This window comes from Ipomoea triloba, chromosome 12 (genome assembly GCF_003576645.1).
Source record: "Ipomoea triloba cultivar NCNSP0323 chromosome 12, ASM357664v1".
NCBI lineage: Eukaryota > Viridiplantae > Streptophyta > Magnoliopsida > Solanales > Convolvulaceae > Ipomoea > Ipomoea triloba.
The window spans coordinates 4003641-4019629 of record NC_044927.1 but is presented as its reverse complement, the minus strand read 5'-3'; the positions used below and the strand labels follow the sequence as shown (position 1 = coordinate 4019629).

Sequence of the window (15989 nt, the reverse complement as noted above, 5' to 3'; positions counted from 1 at the left end):
GATTTAACACCTATTTAACAGAAATTTTAATAGAGGACTATTTGTGGTAAAAAATAAAAGTCAGACGACCATTTGTGGTCGAATTGAAAGTCAAAGATTAAAAGAAGTACTACCTCAATAGTCAAAGGATCATTTGTGGTATTAACTCTAATATTAATACTTTGTAAATTCCCTTCAAATTTCATTCCGTGCATCGCACGGGTGGCATACTAATCTCCTCAATCTCATACATGCAAAGCTTGGGCGGCTGCAGTTGGGCGTGGCGCTGACCCCTCATATCCTCAATCTCACGAATGTAAAGCGTTTATATATGGTGCTGATTTTTTATTTTCAATTATTTAATATTATTTGTTTAAATGTATTTATGTAGGGGTTGTTTTGGCCTAATTTTGGCCCTTGATTTTGTGTTGATCTATATATGGTGCTGATTTTTTCAATTATTTAATATTATTTGTTTAAATATATTTATGTAGGGGTTGTTTTGTAATTATGGCTGTATTCATAATCCAAATATTATTATTTTTTGATTTTATGCATGATTTTAGGGGACGTAGTTTTGGTAGGATTTCATATGTTGCAGGCTTGCAGCATAAATATTTAAAAAGATAATGATAGCATTGGAAATATCCAACGTAACAGTCATCAAAGTCATGTAATTGTAATGGAAATTTGTATAATATTTATGTGTAAAATTGCACTCCAACTCTACTTGATAATTTTTAACTTTAAGAAGTTTTTCTTTTTCTTTTTAATAATTTTTTAACCATCCTATTTCCTATCAATACTCAACCGACTTAATGCTACAGAGGGTACTTTAATTTGAATACGATGATTTTGCTACGTTCAGTCCTAAACTTTCAAATTGACCACCGTGACCCTTTAATTTTCAAACTGTTACCCTCCGTAGTCAAAGTTAACCACCTATAGTCCTTCAATTTTAAAATTTTAATTAAGCAGTTGTAGTCCTCCTGGAAGTTCATGGATAGTTAAAATTTAAAATCATTATACTTGGATCCCATATGGTATTAATTCATACTCAACCATTTGCCAACCAAGGAGTTCTTGTTTCATATCATATTCAAGTTAAAACTCTACTTCTAGCTTGTTGTTGTGGTGAGGGGTGTTGTTGTTATCATCTAAGAAACGAGCTAGATTAATTAGCAAAATTCGAATTTACATATTAATCGATATTATATAATGATTATCATATCACTCAAGAATTATTGATAAAATTTGAACACAATTATTGATCAAAAGACAATTGGATATTTTTTGTGGATTGAATTGAGGTCATTTTCTTTGAGTAAAAAAGTAGTCTGATATCATCATGAATACTGAAATGGAGTTGGTGTTCATGGGCGGTGAAAGCTTATGCCAAAGAAAAAGTCAAAACCAAACATCTCTATTCTACAAATTATACTAATAATCATTCTAATTTTCTAGTCTTCTCCACTCATTAAGTGAAGTTGGTAAACGCTTTTATATAAATATTTCACAAGTTGGAGTCCACTCAAGACATGCATTATTTCATGTCTAAGCAATTGTTCTTTTCCTTGGCTACAAAAGTCATCAAGTTAATCATGTAATATATATATATATATATATAGAGTCATGATCAGGTGTGGCCTGGTCATTAGGTGTGGTCGTGCGACCTATTTTCAGCCATTAGATCATATCAACTCATCAAATCAACGCGCAATATATATATGTTACAGAACACACCATTCTACGTACTAAAACGCACCAGAGGATTGATAAAACACATCATTCCACACAATATACCAAATACACCTATTCACTTAAAATTCATCAATATACTTAATAAAACACATCATTCTACGTATTAAAATGTACCACAACGTGCCTTATGTCAGATTAAAACCATACACTATTTACACATATTAGAAAACATGTGCTAAAATATGCACCATTCTACGTATTAAAATGCACCACACTTATTAGAAACACATGTGTTAATAAAATACACACCATTCAATGTATTAAAATGCACCAGGTGACGTATTAAAACACACCATTCCACAACACAGTTACACATCTTTCTATGTAAGAAAATGCACTAGCGAATAGATTAAAACACACCATTCCACAACACAGTTAATACACCAACATACGTAATAAAACGCATCACAACATGTATTCAAACGCACCACACTATGTACTAAAATGCACCATTCCAATTCACGTAATATAAATATTAAAATTACCATAATAACCCCACTTAAACATACGCAAATTTCAGTAGGATTAATGAAATTGGATGGTGCAGACGCATTTGAACCAAAGTCTATATATATATATATATATATATATATATATATATAAATTTCAAGAACCAATTTCTTTAAAAAGGAATAAGAACACAATATAGAGCATAAGAAAAGACATGGCAAATCATCGTCATCATCATCAACTTGTAACACAAACATTATGGAAAAAAACAAAACAAAAAACCTGTTGTCTTTGTTACACTGTACTGATCATTCATCGTCTTCATCATCCTCATCATCATCACCGTACATTAGTTGGAAGAATGACGCAGAGAACAGGCAACCACTTGTGCCCATCGCTTCAACCTCGTCTTCACAATCTCTGGCCGTTCTCCTTCATCCAATTATTCCCACCAGAAACTCAGATTCATATGTGGTGATATTAATCATTTCAAAAAACTTGCTTTTCAAGCAAAGGAAATTATAATAATTAAATTTAAAAATAATAAAAATTGCTAAAGAAAAAAAAAGTTAGCACCCCACATGAGAAGTGTGGGTTCAGACGATAAAATAACTATGAACAGATATTATATTGTAACAGAATCAATAGTACTAAAAAAAATAGTAAATATGACAGGGGATTACCAGGGCCAAACATGGTGTCGGGGCTGCCCACGGAGGAGGCGGTGTCGCAATCGGAGGCGGTGGCGGTCTTTGAAACGGTGTCGTTGAGGTGCTTGTTGACGGAGTAGAAAAGGCTGTAGGCCGGGAAAGTCTCGGAGAGGCGTTGGTCCATTTCCGGCGAGTCGAACCCGAACCCGAGTTCTATACACGCCTTGAGCTCGTTGAGATCTTCATCGGTGACGCTTTTGCTGCGCCGCTTCAGGTGTTTCCCGTGGTTCTCTTTCCGGCGCTGCCACACCTCGTCGCGGAAAGTCTCCGGCGACCACGTGTTCTGTTTGTACAACGACGACGCCGTGGGTGGCGGTAGAAGCGGCGTTTTCGGCGGCGGTGGCGGTGGAAGTGGGTGTTCCTCCTCCTGGGCCTCGTGGTCGCCTGACATGGTGGCGCAGCCCCTGTTACAGGGAGCTCGGCGCCGGCGCCGGCGGGGATATATGTTACTTGTTCAAAGGGTGGAAATGAGGATTGCTTGGACTATATCTCCCTTGAGAAAGTGTCCAGCCTGTGGGCCCGCATGGGTGGGACCTGCACGCTAAGCATTGGTTGGTCCTAGTCAGCATGGCCCGTTCTTTAGTTTATTCCTTTTGTAAAGTATTTTTGTAAAATATTCTACTTGCACAATTGTACCAAATGTTCTATCTGTGCATGAAAAAAAAGAAAATAAAGAAAATAAATTTTATTGTAATGAAAGAATAAGAGTATCAATATCATAACAAAAAGAGAGAGTAAAAGGAAAAGAATTGGAAACAACGAGTAGCATTACTTTTATAAATATGTATAATATTAGTCTTGGATATAACTTCAATCATCTTATGTCTATTAAATAAACCAAAAAAAGTACATGAGCATAATGTTTGCTTCTCTACTAATCTTCTTTGTCTTTTAACTAATAAAAAATAACCGACATTTTTATATATCGATTAGTTTTTTTTTCTATTTCTATTTACAAAATATAAACACTAATTTATTTCCTCTTTTACTTTTAATATATTTTTTAAAAAGACATATTCATTATCTTTTACAATGTAGTATATGTTTTATACTTTCTCAAACATTTTTAACCTAAAGAATCTAAGCTGACAAATTATGTGTGTGGACCATGATCAACACAGTGTTGTGTGGATTATTAAAAAAACACATTTTTAATATATTAAAAGTACATTATTTGTGTACTAAATGTACATATACAAAATAATGTATTTTCAGTATTCAAATAATATACTTTTCCTGCATACAAAGACACAATGAACATTTTTAATATATTAAAAGTACATTATTTGTGTACTAAATGTATATTATTTAATAGTATAAAAAAAATAAAGTACTTTCAGTACTCAAATAACGTATTTTATATACAAAAATAATGTACTTTTTATTTATGGTTTACACAATAATGATTTATCTAAGCCCAACCACCTGGGTTCGAACCTATGATCACCAATCACTTTTACTTTATAATTTTGATTTTGATTTGTCATTTTAATATTTCAATATACTAAAGAGAACATTTATGAACAATAGGTGATGAGGTAAATGCACCCGGTTATACGAATACGTCTATGTATCGATTGTAGTATATATGTGGGTTCGGAAATAAGTGATAGTGGGTCGAAGGTTTCCGAGCTGATATGACTTAGGTGAGAATCCAAAAGTCACCTCCTCCCCCCCCCCTCCCCCCTCCCTTCAAGCATTTAATGCACTATTTATATATAGAGGTTAAGAGGGGCACATGTCGGTAGCTCGGAATCTTGGCGATGTGTCCTGCATGCACATGGGGAGCCGAAAGGCATTTTAGATACGGCCAAGGTCCCTATGTGATCGGTCGAGTGATGTGAGTGGTTGTTTGTCTTTTAGATGGAAGGGCCTTGGATTCGGGTATGTTATTCGAGTTACTAAGCTTGGGGTTCTTGACCGGATTAGCTCCCTCCTACCACCAATGAAAGATCAATCCAAGTGGAGCACCAATCGGGTTTAGGAGCACCTGTGTCGTGACGTCCTCCAGGTATCCCGAGTCTAGTATGATATTTCTTATTGTTTATTACGAGCTTATTAACGTGCATAACTTGTTCACAACTGAGTAACGGGTTGGCCGGCCTCTTCTGCTCAGCCAAGGGTGCCGAGTACGCATTCTAAAAGAAGTGGAAGTGGCCCGATTGAGCATCGATAGGGGCAATGCCAAGATTCGCAAGATGGAAGGTAAAGTTGCAGAGTTCGAGAGGATGGTCGGGCAAGCCGTTGAGGACTACAATCAAGGTGTCCCTCGCCTTTCTCAAGGGTGCGACAACGTCGCCCAGGGTCTTTGCTGATCACATCTTTGGAAATCCGACTGTGGCAGAAATTTTTTTTCTTTGAAAATTTTATTTGTATAATAAAAATTCCTGCTAACTTTTTCTATTCCAATTAAAAATCAAACATGGTTTAATTTTATATAAGATTTAGATTTAAATACTATTCATAGTTTTTGTTTAGAACACTTACATTATGTGCACAATGGCGTCATTGGCGTGCTATGAAAATAATAATAAAAGACAGTAGCCTAAGATACGATAATTAAGTAGTATATAAAAACTTTAATTTATCAAAAAAAAAAAAAAAGTTAGTTATAAGAATGTGTGGATAGACGATGGATAAATGAAAGTGAAACTTTAATTAACAATAATTTTCAACAAAGGCCGGCCGGGATTCCAAATATCATATATTCATATGGGTGTGATTTGAAGTGGCACTATGCAGTGCATGATATGATATTATGATATGATGGTATATATAGCACAGCACTGAGTGTGTATAGTGGCCACACCACACCTCCATTCATAATATAATGTCGTATTCCAACCACTTCATAAACAACAGAAAAATACCATCGAGAGGAGTGGACGACATCCAAACATGCAGATCAAACCTTAATCAACACAAAAATTAGTTTCGTTATGTACGTGTCGAACACAAGTTTGAATGTCCCATGATAGCGATTAGAAGGTGGTAAATAGAGGGATGGAAATTCAGGGGTAGGGGGCCTTGCCCCCACTACTAAGGGTACGATATATATGTATGCACCGGATAAATTCTGTCTTGTGGTCTTAACTGACAAAGGCGCATAAATCAAGAAGGTCAATAGGCTCTTCGTGATTATTAAATGAAGTGTCTCCTAACATAATTTTGGAATGTCTCCAGCCATACACTCTTCACTGGCCCGGGTTCTAGCTTGGAGCTAATTTAAGGTCATCCCACTGCACGTCTTCTCACATTGATTCCTATGGATTAATTGTTATTTGTGAATTGATTTCGAGATTAGATTGTATGACGTTTCTGAACCAAATTAAAGCGACTAAATTAGGTCGTGATAACCTATTTAAATTGCCTGCTCGAGCCAATTATCCCATCACGCATATCCTTTTTAATGTTTTAATTTTAATGGTCACTTTTGAATTTTTCACAACTCTAATCTTTACCGCAACACAAAGTCTTTGTTAAATCATTCAAAAATTAGATAGGTCAGACCAAAAATAAAATAAAGAACTTATGGTACATTCAAAAGAAATGATGTAGTGAGTTGAATTATTAAAAGCTGGTTTAAGGTAATCCCAAAAGAGAAGGAGCAGTACAGAATTGACGTTCTGCATCACTCAAACAAGTTGTTGAGGACAGCTTGGAAATTCAATTCATTGCAAAGGAATTCAAGGAAATTGGACTTTCTTCTCTAGTCTAATATTATTCCACGTTCTACTTACGTCTTACGTGATTGCCGGCGTCAAATGCTTTTATTTCGGAAGAAAACAATTAAGACTTCAATTAACCTTAATGAGATAATCATAAACTTTGACCAAACAAAGTCCATCATGAGATCGATAACCATGTGTCATGTGTGGCAAGCTAAAATATGGATAACAGAGAATCACAGATATAGCTGCCATATTTTTTAGAAGTAGGGGATCGGCGGAGCGCCCATTAAGATAAATCTCATGCACTAAATCGATTCAAGTGAGAACTAACAGTTTCGTGAGAAAATATGAATTATATTAATCTCATCTTAATTTTCAATTTGTATAATTTTTAAAAGTTATAAATGAACAGATAAAATTACTTTGTACGTTGAAACGGGACAACTTGTTCTCACACACATATATATCAAAACAAAAGAATAATTTTACTCATCTGTATTTTCTATTTAATTTTGAGCAATACTAGACACCCATATATAAGTCATTTCATATTATTCACTTCTTAGATATATGTTATAACTTATGGTGTGATTGACTAATCCCTAGGTAGCTCATGAAAATAAAAAGTTTTTCCTTTTTTAACCAATGCCACTTAAAGGGGAGGAAGCAATCATTATTATGTAAACCATGGTCTACACAGTTACTATATGGACCATAAATAAAAAGTACATTATTTGAGTAATTGAAAGTATATTAATTTTTAAGGAAAAATGGTCAAATATGTCATCGAACTTTAGATGAAAAGTCAATTAGCTCCCTAAACTTTTTAAAGGTGCAATTACACTCATCAATAATTGATTTTGATGCAATGAAGCCAAAAATCGATTGATGACCTACTAGCACAGATAATTAGTGTTCTTGTAACGGTGTGGTCGTCGGTCACTTTTTGCCTGAAATTTCTGCTAGATTGCTGCTGTGGTCTGGGTGTCTGACCAAATGGAGAGGAAATATGTTCAATCAATTTAGAAGAAGAATATGTATATATTTGTAGCCTAATAATACTGAATAACTTAAATACGAGGATCTGACCTCGTAGCAGTTGAAGCAGAATCAGTGTTGATTCCAAGCCATCGTAGTTGAAGTCTGGAGGTGCTATATAATGTACTATTACCTATATCCCATCTATATAGGCATTATATTAGTCAATTGACTAACAACTTCTAGTTATATGCAGTTTAACCAAACTGTCTAGTCAACTTGCACCACTTAATTAAAACCTTAATATATAATATATTTCAGGGCAAAATCTTATATTCTCCCACTTGGTGCAAGTACTATCTAGTACAACCCTCATCAAAGAACAAAGCACATGAATCATAGCGACATGTCTCCTCTATAAATTCTAAAAAATTGTCATTGACATAAAACTTGCATGTCTAAGGTTTTAATTCTATTAAATCCAAATAAACCCTTATAATAATATTTTATCTCAATTATCAAATAGCCAGAAGAATATAGGGTGTGTTTGGTTCACAGAAGGCAATCAGAATCGGAATGGGAATCAACTACTTGGTAATATATGGTAATGATTTTGGTGGAAGTATTTTGCATGTTTCGTAGTAGGGTGGAACTGATTATCAATATTGATGTTTGGCTATATATGATCCTATAATGTGAATAAAAGTTTTAAAAATACAAAAATAAAAAATTATGGCTATTGATCCTAATATAAGGACATCCAAAGCACCAATGTGAACAAAAAATCAAAACAAAAATCTAAAAGTACTAATCCAAACTTAAAAATCATATTACCAATAAAATGGAATGATGTTCATTTTTAATATAATCAAATTGCATAGTTGTGTTTTAAAAAGTTGTCAACTACACGCTAACTATGATTTTGATTTTTATTCCTTATTTGTAACCAAACACACAATATGAAAAAAAATTAAATTAAAATTGTGAATCAAATATTAAGAAAAAAAAATTGTCAATAAAATTTGAAAGTGACCTAATACTCGTACAACTAAAAATAAGAAAAATTCTTTTGTCAAACCATACGACTAACTTATAATGATGTTTTTTTTTCTTTTTTGAAAACAACCCCGAGAGGTTTCAAATATTATAGAAAAGAAATAATAGAGTCGGGTGGGACTGAGTCCCAGTACAACGTGCTAGCCTGTGAAACGGCCGCAGATGCTAAAGAATGAGCAATCACATTTTGTGATCTCGGAGTAAAACAAAAACGACAAGACATAAAATCTGAAGCTAACCTCCTGCAATCGTCTAAGAATAAACCTGCATAAGAATAATAAGGAGATAGACTTGAGTTTAATCCACTGCAGAGCTGCATACAATTTGTGTGAACATCAACAGCGAGAACCTCCCTGCCTTTAAGCCATGACAACACCTCTTTACATGCGATAGTCTCGGCCATGAGTGGAGAGAAGCTATCGTGAAGAGGACCAGCGCAGGCAGCCACAAAGTTCCCCGTTGACGACATTAGAACAGCACCGAACGTTGCTTTGTGAGACGTCGGATTGTATCCCGCATAGAAGAAGCATTTGTGACGATCTGGAAAGCCTTCTGCAAGCTGCTGTGATGCCGCGTTGGCCGGTGGCGGTAATGTCGATGAAGACTGGTTGCCACAGTTCGCCGCTTGCCATGCATGGAGTGTGGTTAGTGCCGCTGCCACATCTTTCTTTGGTGTTGGAAGAAAACCATTCCATACTGCGTTGTTGCGGCCCCGCCAAATATAATATAAGAGTGCCACTGTCATGCATAATTGATCAGTTGTTAGGATTGACCAAGTACTTGTATACCACTCATGAAAGCTGTTAGCCCCAAATTTAGTGATACTCAAAGGTGACTCATGCCAAACTAATTGGGAGAAGTCACACAATAATAGGGCATGCATTATATTTTCATGAACATTTGCACACATTGGGCATGCAGGCTCCACCTCCACTCTGTTTAAAATCAAATTAGAACCTCCACTCTCTTTAAAATCAAATTAGTGGTGACCGGGAGGATATCATTCAGGGCTCTCCAAAGAAACAATTTCCACTTAGGGGGGACTTTCAATAGGTTCCATTGATCAAAGCTATTGTGGGGATTAGTGTAATCCCCAACTATGGCTCTATAACTATTTTTGACCGAATAGCATCCCATCGGGTCACCAAACCAGTACCAAGAAGCATCATAATTGGGGGAGATAGGAATTTTCATAATACGAATCACATCATTCGGTAAAAATATGTCAGTTATAATGGAGTGATCCCATGTACCAGATTCCTCACTAATCAAACCAGAGACAAGAGACCCACTCAATTGTGGGGGCATTGGTGTGTGAATCATTGGATCCCCAGTGTCAAGCATCCAGGGATGGCCCCAAATCAGGGTAGAGTTTCCATTACCAATTCTACGCCTTACACCCCCACATATTAATCCATGTGCAGCCATAATACTCCTCCAACAGAAACTCGGATTATTACCCAAAGAAGCATCAATAAAAGAGGATTTAGGATAGTACCTTGCCTTGTAGACCCGAGCTACGAGAGAATTGGGCATTGTCAAGAAACGCCAAGCCTGTTTTCCCAACATTGCCAAATTAAAGGCACGGAGCTCCTTGAAACCCAAGCCACCACAGGTTTTAGGCACACATAAACGATCCCAAGACTTATAATGATGTTAATTAATTTACAATATATAAAATACTGTGACACTTCTCACGTACAAGTCATGTTGAATTATTTAGACTATTTGTATATAAAAAATTAGAAGATATTATGTCTACTCTCATTTTTTATTCTTACATACAAAATCTTGATGTAGACACTTGTATTGAAACCTACATAAAAATTAACATATCAGAGTACGCTATATCATAGAGCAAAATTGAGAGAGAGAAATTTGAGATTACATGTAATAGAACTCAAAAAAATGCAAATGTTGACTAAAAGGAGGAATTTTTAAATCAGATACATATTTTGTAAATGAATGTTTAGAAAATTTTTAAGAAGTTCGAGTTGGGCTATATTCTGATGGCCTGTGGGCATGACCTTGTTTTTTTGGAGGATTCGAAGATATTCATCCATTTGGGCCAGGCGGGTTGAGTGAACTCAATTCAATTTTAGAGATGTTGGTTTGGAAAAAAATTAATCATTATTGCGTAGATCATGGTTCATACAACTGTATGAACCACGGTCTAGACATATATAAATTACATTACTTTTTTTAACATCAAAGTGATATCGTTTTGGACTATGGTCCACACAGCTGTGTAGACCACGGCCCACATAATAATTTGCCTAAAAAATTGCTTGTTGCACTTAGATGAGCACAAAATTTAGCAATATTATTTAATTTATGGAAAAACTGCAATTGTTATTTGAAAGTGTGCTTTAAGTGAAACTCGTATTGTAACTCTAGTTAGTAAAGGACTACAATGAGGTAAACTAGTCTAGGTTATCCATAGTTGATTGTTTTAGAGAATGATGGGGTGAGAGTCCGAGAGTGAGCTGAAGGGGTGAGCCGGTGAGAGTAGAAGAGTGAAGGGTTAAGAGTTGGAGGGTAGAAGACGGAGACTGAGAGATTGAGAGGCATGTGAAGAATGAAAATTTGAGAGTGGGTGAGATGCAGACAGTGAGAATCTGAGAGAGGGTGAGAGGCGTGGAGGGTAGACGACGGAGAGTGAGAGATTGAGAGGTAGAGAATGAGAATCTTCAGAATCTGAGAGAGGGTGACATGCGGAATGCGAAAATGAGGTGGTGAACATTCTAGGAAGTTGAAACATTTATATAGCGGCTCGGGTTTCAAGTAGGATTCGATTTTTAAATCATTGTACCCGAAACCCGATTCAATATTTACATATCACCTCGGTCCATCTTCTAGTTTGATCCGTTTGAGGATGGATTTGACCTGTTTTGGGTAAAAACATGTCAAACTTGAAAAGTGTCCACCCTTAATTCTAATAATGTTATTTTAGTAGTATTATGTGTGTATAATTCAATCATCAATTTTTTTAGTTGGCACAAATGTCAAAGAGTAACTATTAGCTCCAAAAACACTTCTTGATATGTTTGACAAAAAAAAATCGTTTAATGTGGTAGTTGATGATTGACCGACAAACAAATTAATTGGTTTACCTATTAGTTTACTGGTTAATCATAGATTAACAAGTTTACTGAAAATGTTTTTGACGCGCCGTATATTCCTTCTCAGTGGCTCCGTCCTTTTCAAACAGCAGTGGAAGAGCAAAGAGATGAACATACATTATTTACTGTTCTTTTTCTTGGACGACAAAACATTTAATCTACCGTTATGTGACATCCATTTGTCTATCGAATTAACAATTAGTATTAAGGATGTTTTTCAGGCTCACCTCGTCGTTGCCTCTTATCCAATCAAGTTCAGTCCATTTGTCAATGGCGCCTCGGTGAAATGATTATTGTTTTAATGCTTCGCGATGGCTCCTTAACTCTACCTTTTCATTGATAACTTTATCACTTTGAAACTTAATCATTATTGCGTGGATCGCAATAAAAAAAAATATAAAACATATTATTTTAACTCATAAAATACATTATATATACTAACACATAAAGTACATTATTTTAATTCATAAAATATAATATTTTATTTTATAAATTTTATTATTTTTACACATAAAATACATTATATATTATTCTAACTTATCAAATACATTATCTTAACCTAAAAAATTTATTATTCTAACACATATAAAGTATATTATTCTAACATATAAAGAAAATTATTCTAACACATAAAGTAAATTATTCTAACTCATAAAATATATTATCTTACCCAAAAGTTCATTATTCTAACACGTGCACAGAACAATTATTTTTTTTAACATCAAATCGACGTAATTTTGAATTGTGGTTTACACAATAATTTTCCTTTTAATGGAGGGCCAATGGACTAAAGTAGAACGTTGTTTACGATGTGAGGTTTGAATAATCCTTTTCTTAACCTGTAATTTTTGCATCTTTTTGTTAAAGTTAAAAAGATTTTTTTTTTAAATTAAAAAAAAAAAAAGATACAAAGAATTTTTTATATACATCCAATTGGGACAAGGGGTTCGATTCCTACTGTAATAAATTATTTAGAAAGGATCTTATAATCTTATTATTTTTCATCAATTGTATTTTTTTTTAACAAACACTTTTATTAAGCCAACAAAAAAAAAAAAAGAGTAAATCACTAGGAGGGGAGCATATTGCAATTTGCAAACCCCTCCTTACTAAGATGGGAACAAGAACAAACTCTTTCTTTACAATAAGAACTGTTTGAACACAACAAATTATCAAAGCTAGAAAATCTAACTAGAAAATCGTTGTTACAATAGGGTTATTTTAAATAAAAAAATTACAAATTTTGAAGTTTGTAACATTTACAAAATTTATCTCGTCTTTTTTTTTTTTTAATACCTCATTGTATTTGATAAATTCATATTTGTCCACAGTTCTCATAGAGATGGTCGTGGTTCTCATATATATGAACACAAATATATTTATAATCAAGTTCAAATGAGAACTACTCTCTCGGTGAAAATGTGAAAACTAATATCATATGTTAATCTAAGATGATTAATATAATGGCTGAAAATTAAAGAAAAAATGCGGTGACATTTATATAATTACAATTGTGCATTTGATAATGTTTGACTGTGAATTTGGAAATACTTGACACCATATTTGGAGAAGTTTTCAAAGGCACCATCGAAATTATAGAAATGTTATTGCATTTTTTACTTAGTTTTTAGTCGTTTATCATCTTAGAAAGACAAATTAGATTTGTGTTGGAAAAAATAGCATAAAGTGACATTTAAAGTGACTATTTTGCGGGGTCTACTTTCGATTTGGGTCTGGTCAAAGTAAATACGTTTTATCCTAGAAAACCTAGATTGCGACACTCCTAGCACCTTTGGGAAGCAGCAAATAACTCGACTCATACTTACGACCTAGTTAAAAATCTTTTTGTCCCTGTGCTTATCTTTCCCAGAAATTTCTAGAATTAATAATCTTTTTTCGTAGGATTATTATTACATTTTTCCGGTTATTTCCACCATCAATTTGCCCATAGTTTTTACCTGTGTAAGAGAGATTCTAAATCAACCCATCAAATGGCTAATATAATCATTTTTTTAATACTATTGACCCTATTACATGTAGTATCATTGCCCCCACTGAAGCTCTTCCACTTGGGAGAATCACTTCATGCCGCTTGACCACAAGGCCTTTGGCGGCTAATATAATCATTAATTTTTAATAAAAATAATCTGAAACTTGTGTGATCGAAAGAAAAGGGAAAAGATCAAAACTTACATCTCAAACTTTGCTTTATTCCAAAATTTCAATCAGATCAAGTCACTATAAAGATACCAATTTTTACCTTTAATCTTCTATTCTTGCCTTGCATTTAGATCAATCCTACTTTCCACTCATAGGCTACCTTTCTTGTCTACTATCTAATCTAACCTAAAGTCCATAAATACAATTGGATGCATGGTTACCAATCATCACTCACTTCATTAAAATATTGACTTAATTTCAATTTACACTATTAAAGATCCATTGTTTATTTTTAATTTGTGATTAACTTTCACTATAATTCTTTTTCTATTCATTTTCAACATTAACTTCTTTTTTTTTGGTACATTTGAAAGTAAAATAATACTACATTATAAGGCCTAAATTCGAGTTGTACCTGTTGAGTAAAAAAAATATAAAATTTTAAATGTGTGATCTTATTATATGTTTACATTTTTAGTTGTAACAAATTAAAATACATACATAACTCAAATTTGTATCACAACATGCAAAAAAAAAAAAATGTGAGGGGAAGACCATGGTCCATGCAATAATGATTGGTATTTGAGTATAAAATATAAAATAAAAAGTTATATTTTTACTATCATTTTAAAATTTTTAGTTAAAACATAACACATACTTTAATTTCACTCTCTAGATCTAGCCCCCCCAAGTCGTTATACCGTGCACCATGGTCCACAATGCATTGTGGACCATGGGTCATAGTTGATACTGCAGTTGTGTTGGACTAATACTACAATTGTGTTGAAAGGATACTGCAGTTCTGTTGAAAGGAAACTGCAGTTGCGCGAAACAGAGGTCGTGTCATCCATCTGAAACTGCAGTTGTGTTGAAAAGATACTGTAGTTGTGTTGAAAAGATATTGCAGTTGTGTTGAAAAGATATTGCAGTTGTGTGGAACGGATACTGTAGTTGTGTTGAACGGATGAACGACCTCTGATCCGTGCAACTGCAGTTTCCTTTCAACACAACTGCAGTATCTTTTCAACACAACTGCTGTATCCGTTCAACACAACTACAGTATCAGCTATGATCATGGTCCACAATATAATTTGCGCACCCCCCCCCCAAAAAAAAAAAAAAAAAAATAAAACTAAAATATCTATAGATCTACCTAAGAATTAAATATATAAAGTTGAAATACATACCAGTTTTACAAATTTACCTATAGAAATTTGTTCGTAAATTAAATACTTACAAATTTTATTGATTTATTTATAATTTTTTTCATCAATAAATTTAATTTTTCTAGTAGTTGTTGATGCTCTCCAAGGAGATGGCCAACCTGTCTTTTTAAAATATATATATATATATATATATATATATATATATATATATATATATATATATATNATATATATATATATATATATATATATATATATATATATATATATATATATATTTCCTAACCTTAACTTTAGATTAAAAAATATTCCATAAAAATATTAAAATTTAAATTAAAAGAAAAAAAAAGGCTAATGGAATAGGGGAATAACGATAGATAGATAGATATAGATTACTAGAAAAGTGCAATCACCCCACGGGGGGAGATTGCTACTTATTTCACTTTACTTTAGGATTACATCTCCCTTTTTTATGTCCATTAAAATGATGCACCTTTATTAAATTTCCTCTCTTGTTTTCATCCTGTCCATTCACTTTGCCTACCTGAAATGGGTTCCACCTATTACCTATATATAAAATAACTTTTTCTTCAAAAATATTGTTTTTCACTAAAATGGTATTAAAAAAAAACGATTTTATTTTTATTTTTCCAAACAATGCAATGAAAATTCTTCATATTTACATAGACACTATATTTTCTTTTATTTAAATATAGATCGATCTCAACTTTATAAAATAGACCGTCAAAATTTATTCTCATTTCCAATAAGCAACTATTTTCGTACAATCATTTCCTACATATATATAAAGTGATGACTAATTTGATCCTTCCATCTGGATAGATCAATGGTTGAGGATTACTAAAAAATAAATGAAAAAAGGTGGCCGTGGTACATTTTGCAAACTTAAAAGTTTACAATAATTATAAAATTAAC

At 33.5% G+C, this 15989-nt stretch overlaps 1 protein-coding gene across 1 annotated transcript; it reads right to left on the bottom strand.

Annotated features, from left to right (window-relative positions):
* Positions 1–2340: 2340 nt before the first annotated feature.
* On the bottom strand, positions 2341–3364 carry LOC115999782. Its single transcript, XM_031239688.1, has 2 exons — positions 2874–3364; positions 2341–2622 (listed from the first exon to the last, which is right to left on the bottom strand). Exons 1-2 carry the CDS (start codon positions 3289–3291, stop codon positions 2540–2542), a joined length of 501 nt encoding a protein of 166 aa, XP_031095548.1. The 5' UTR covers positions 3292–3364; the 3' UTR covers positions 2341–2539.
* Positions 3365–15989: the final 12625 nt, after the last annotated feature.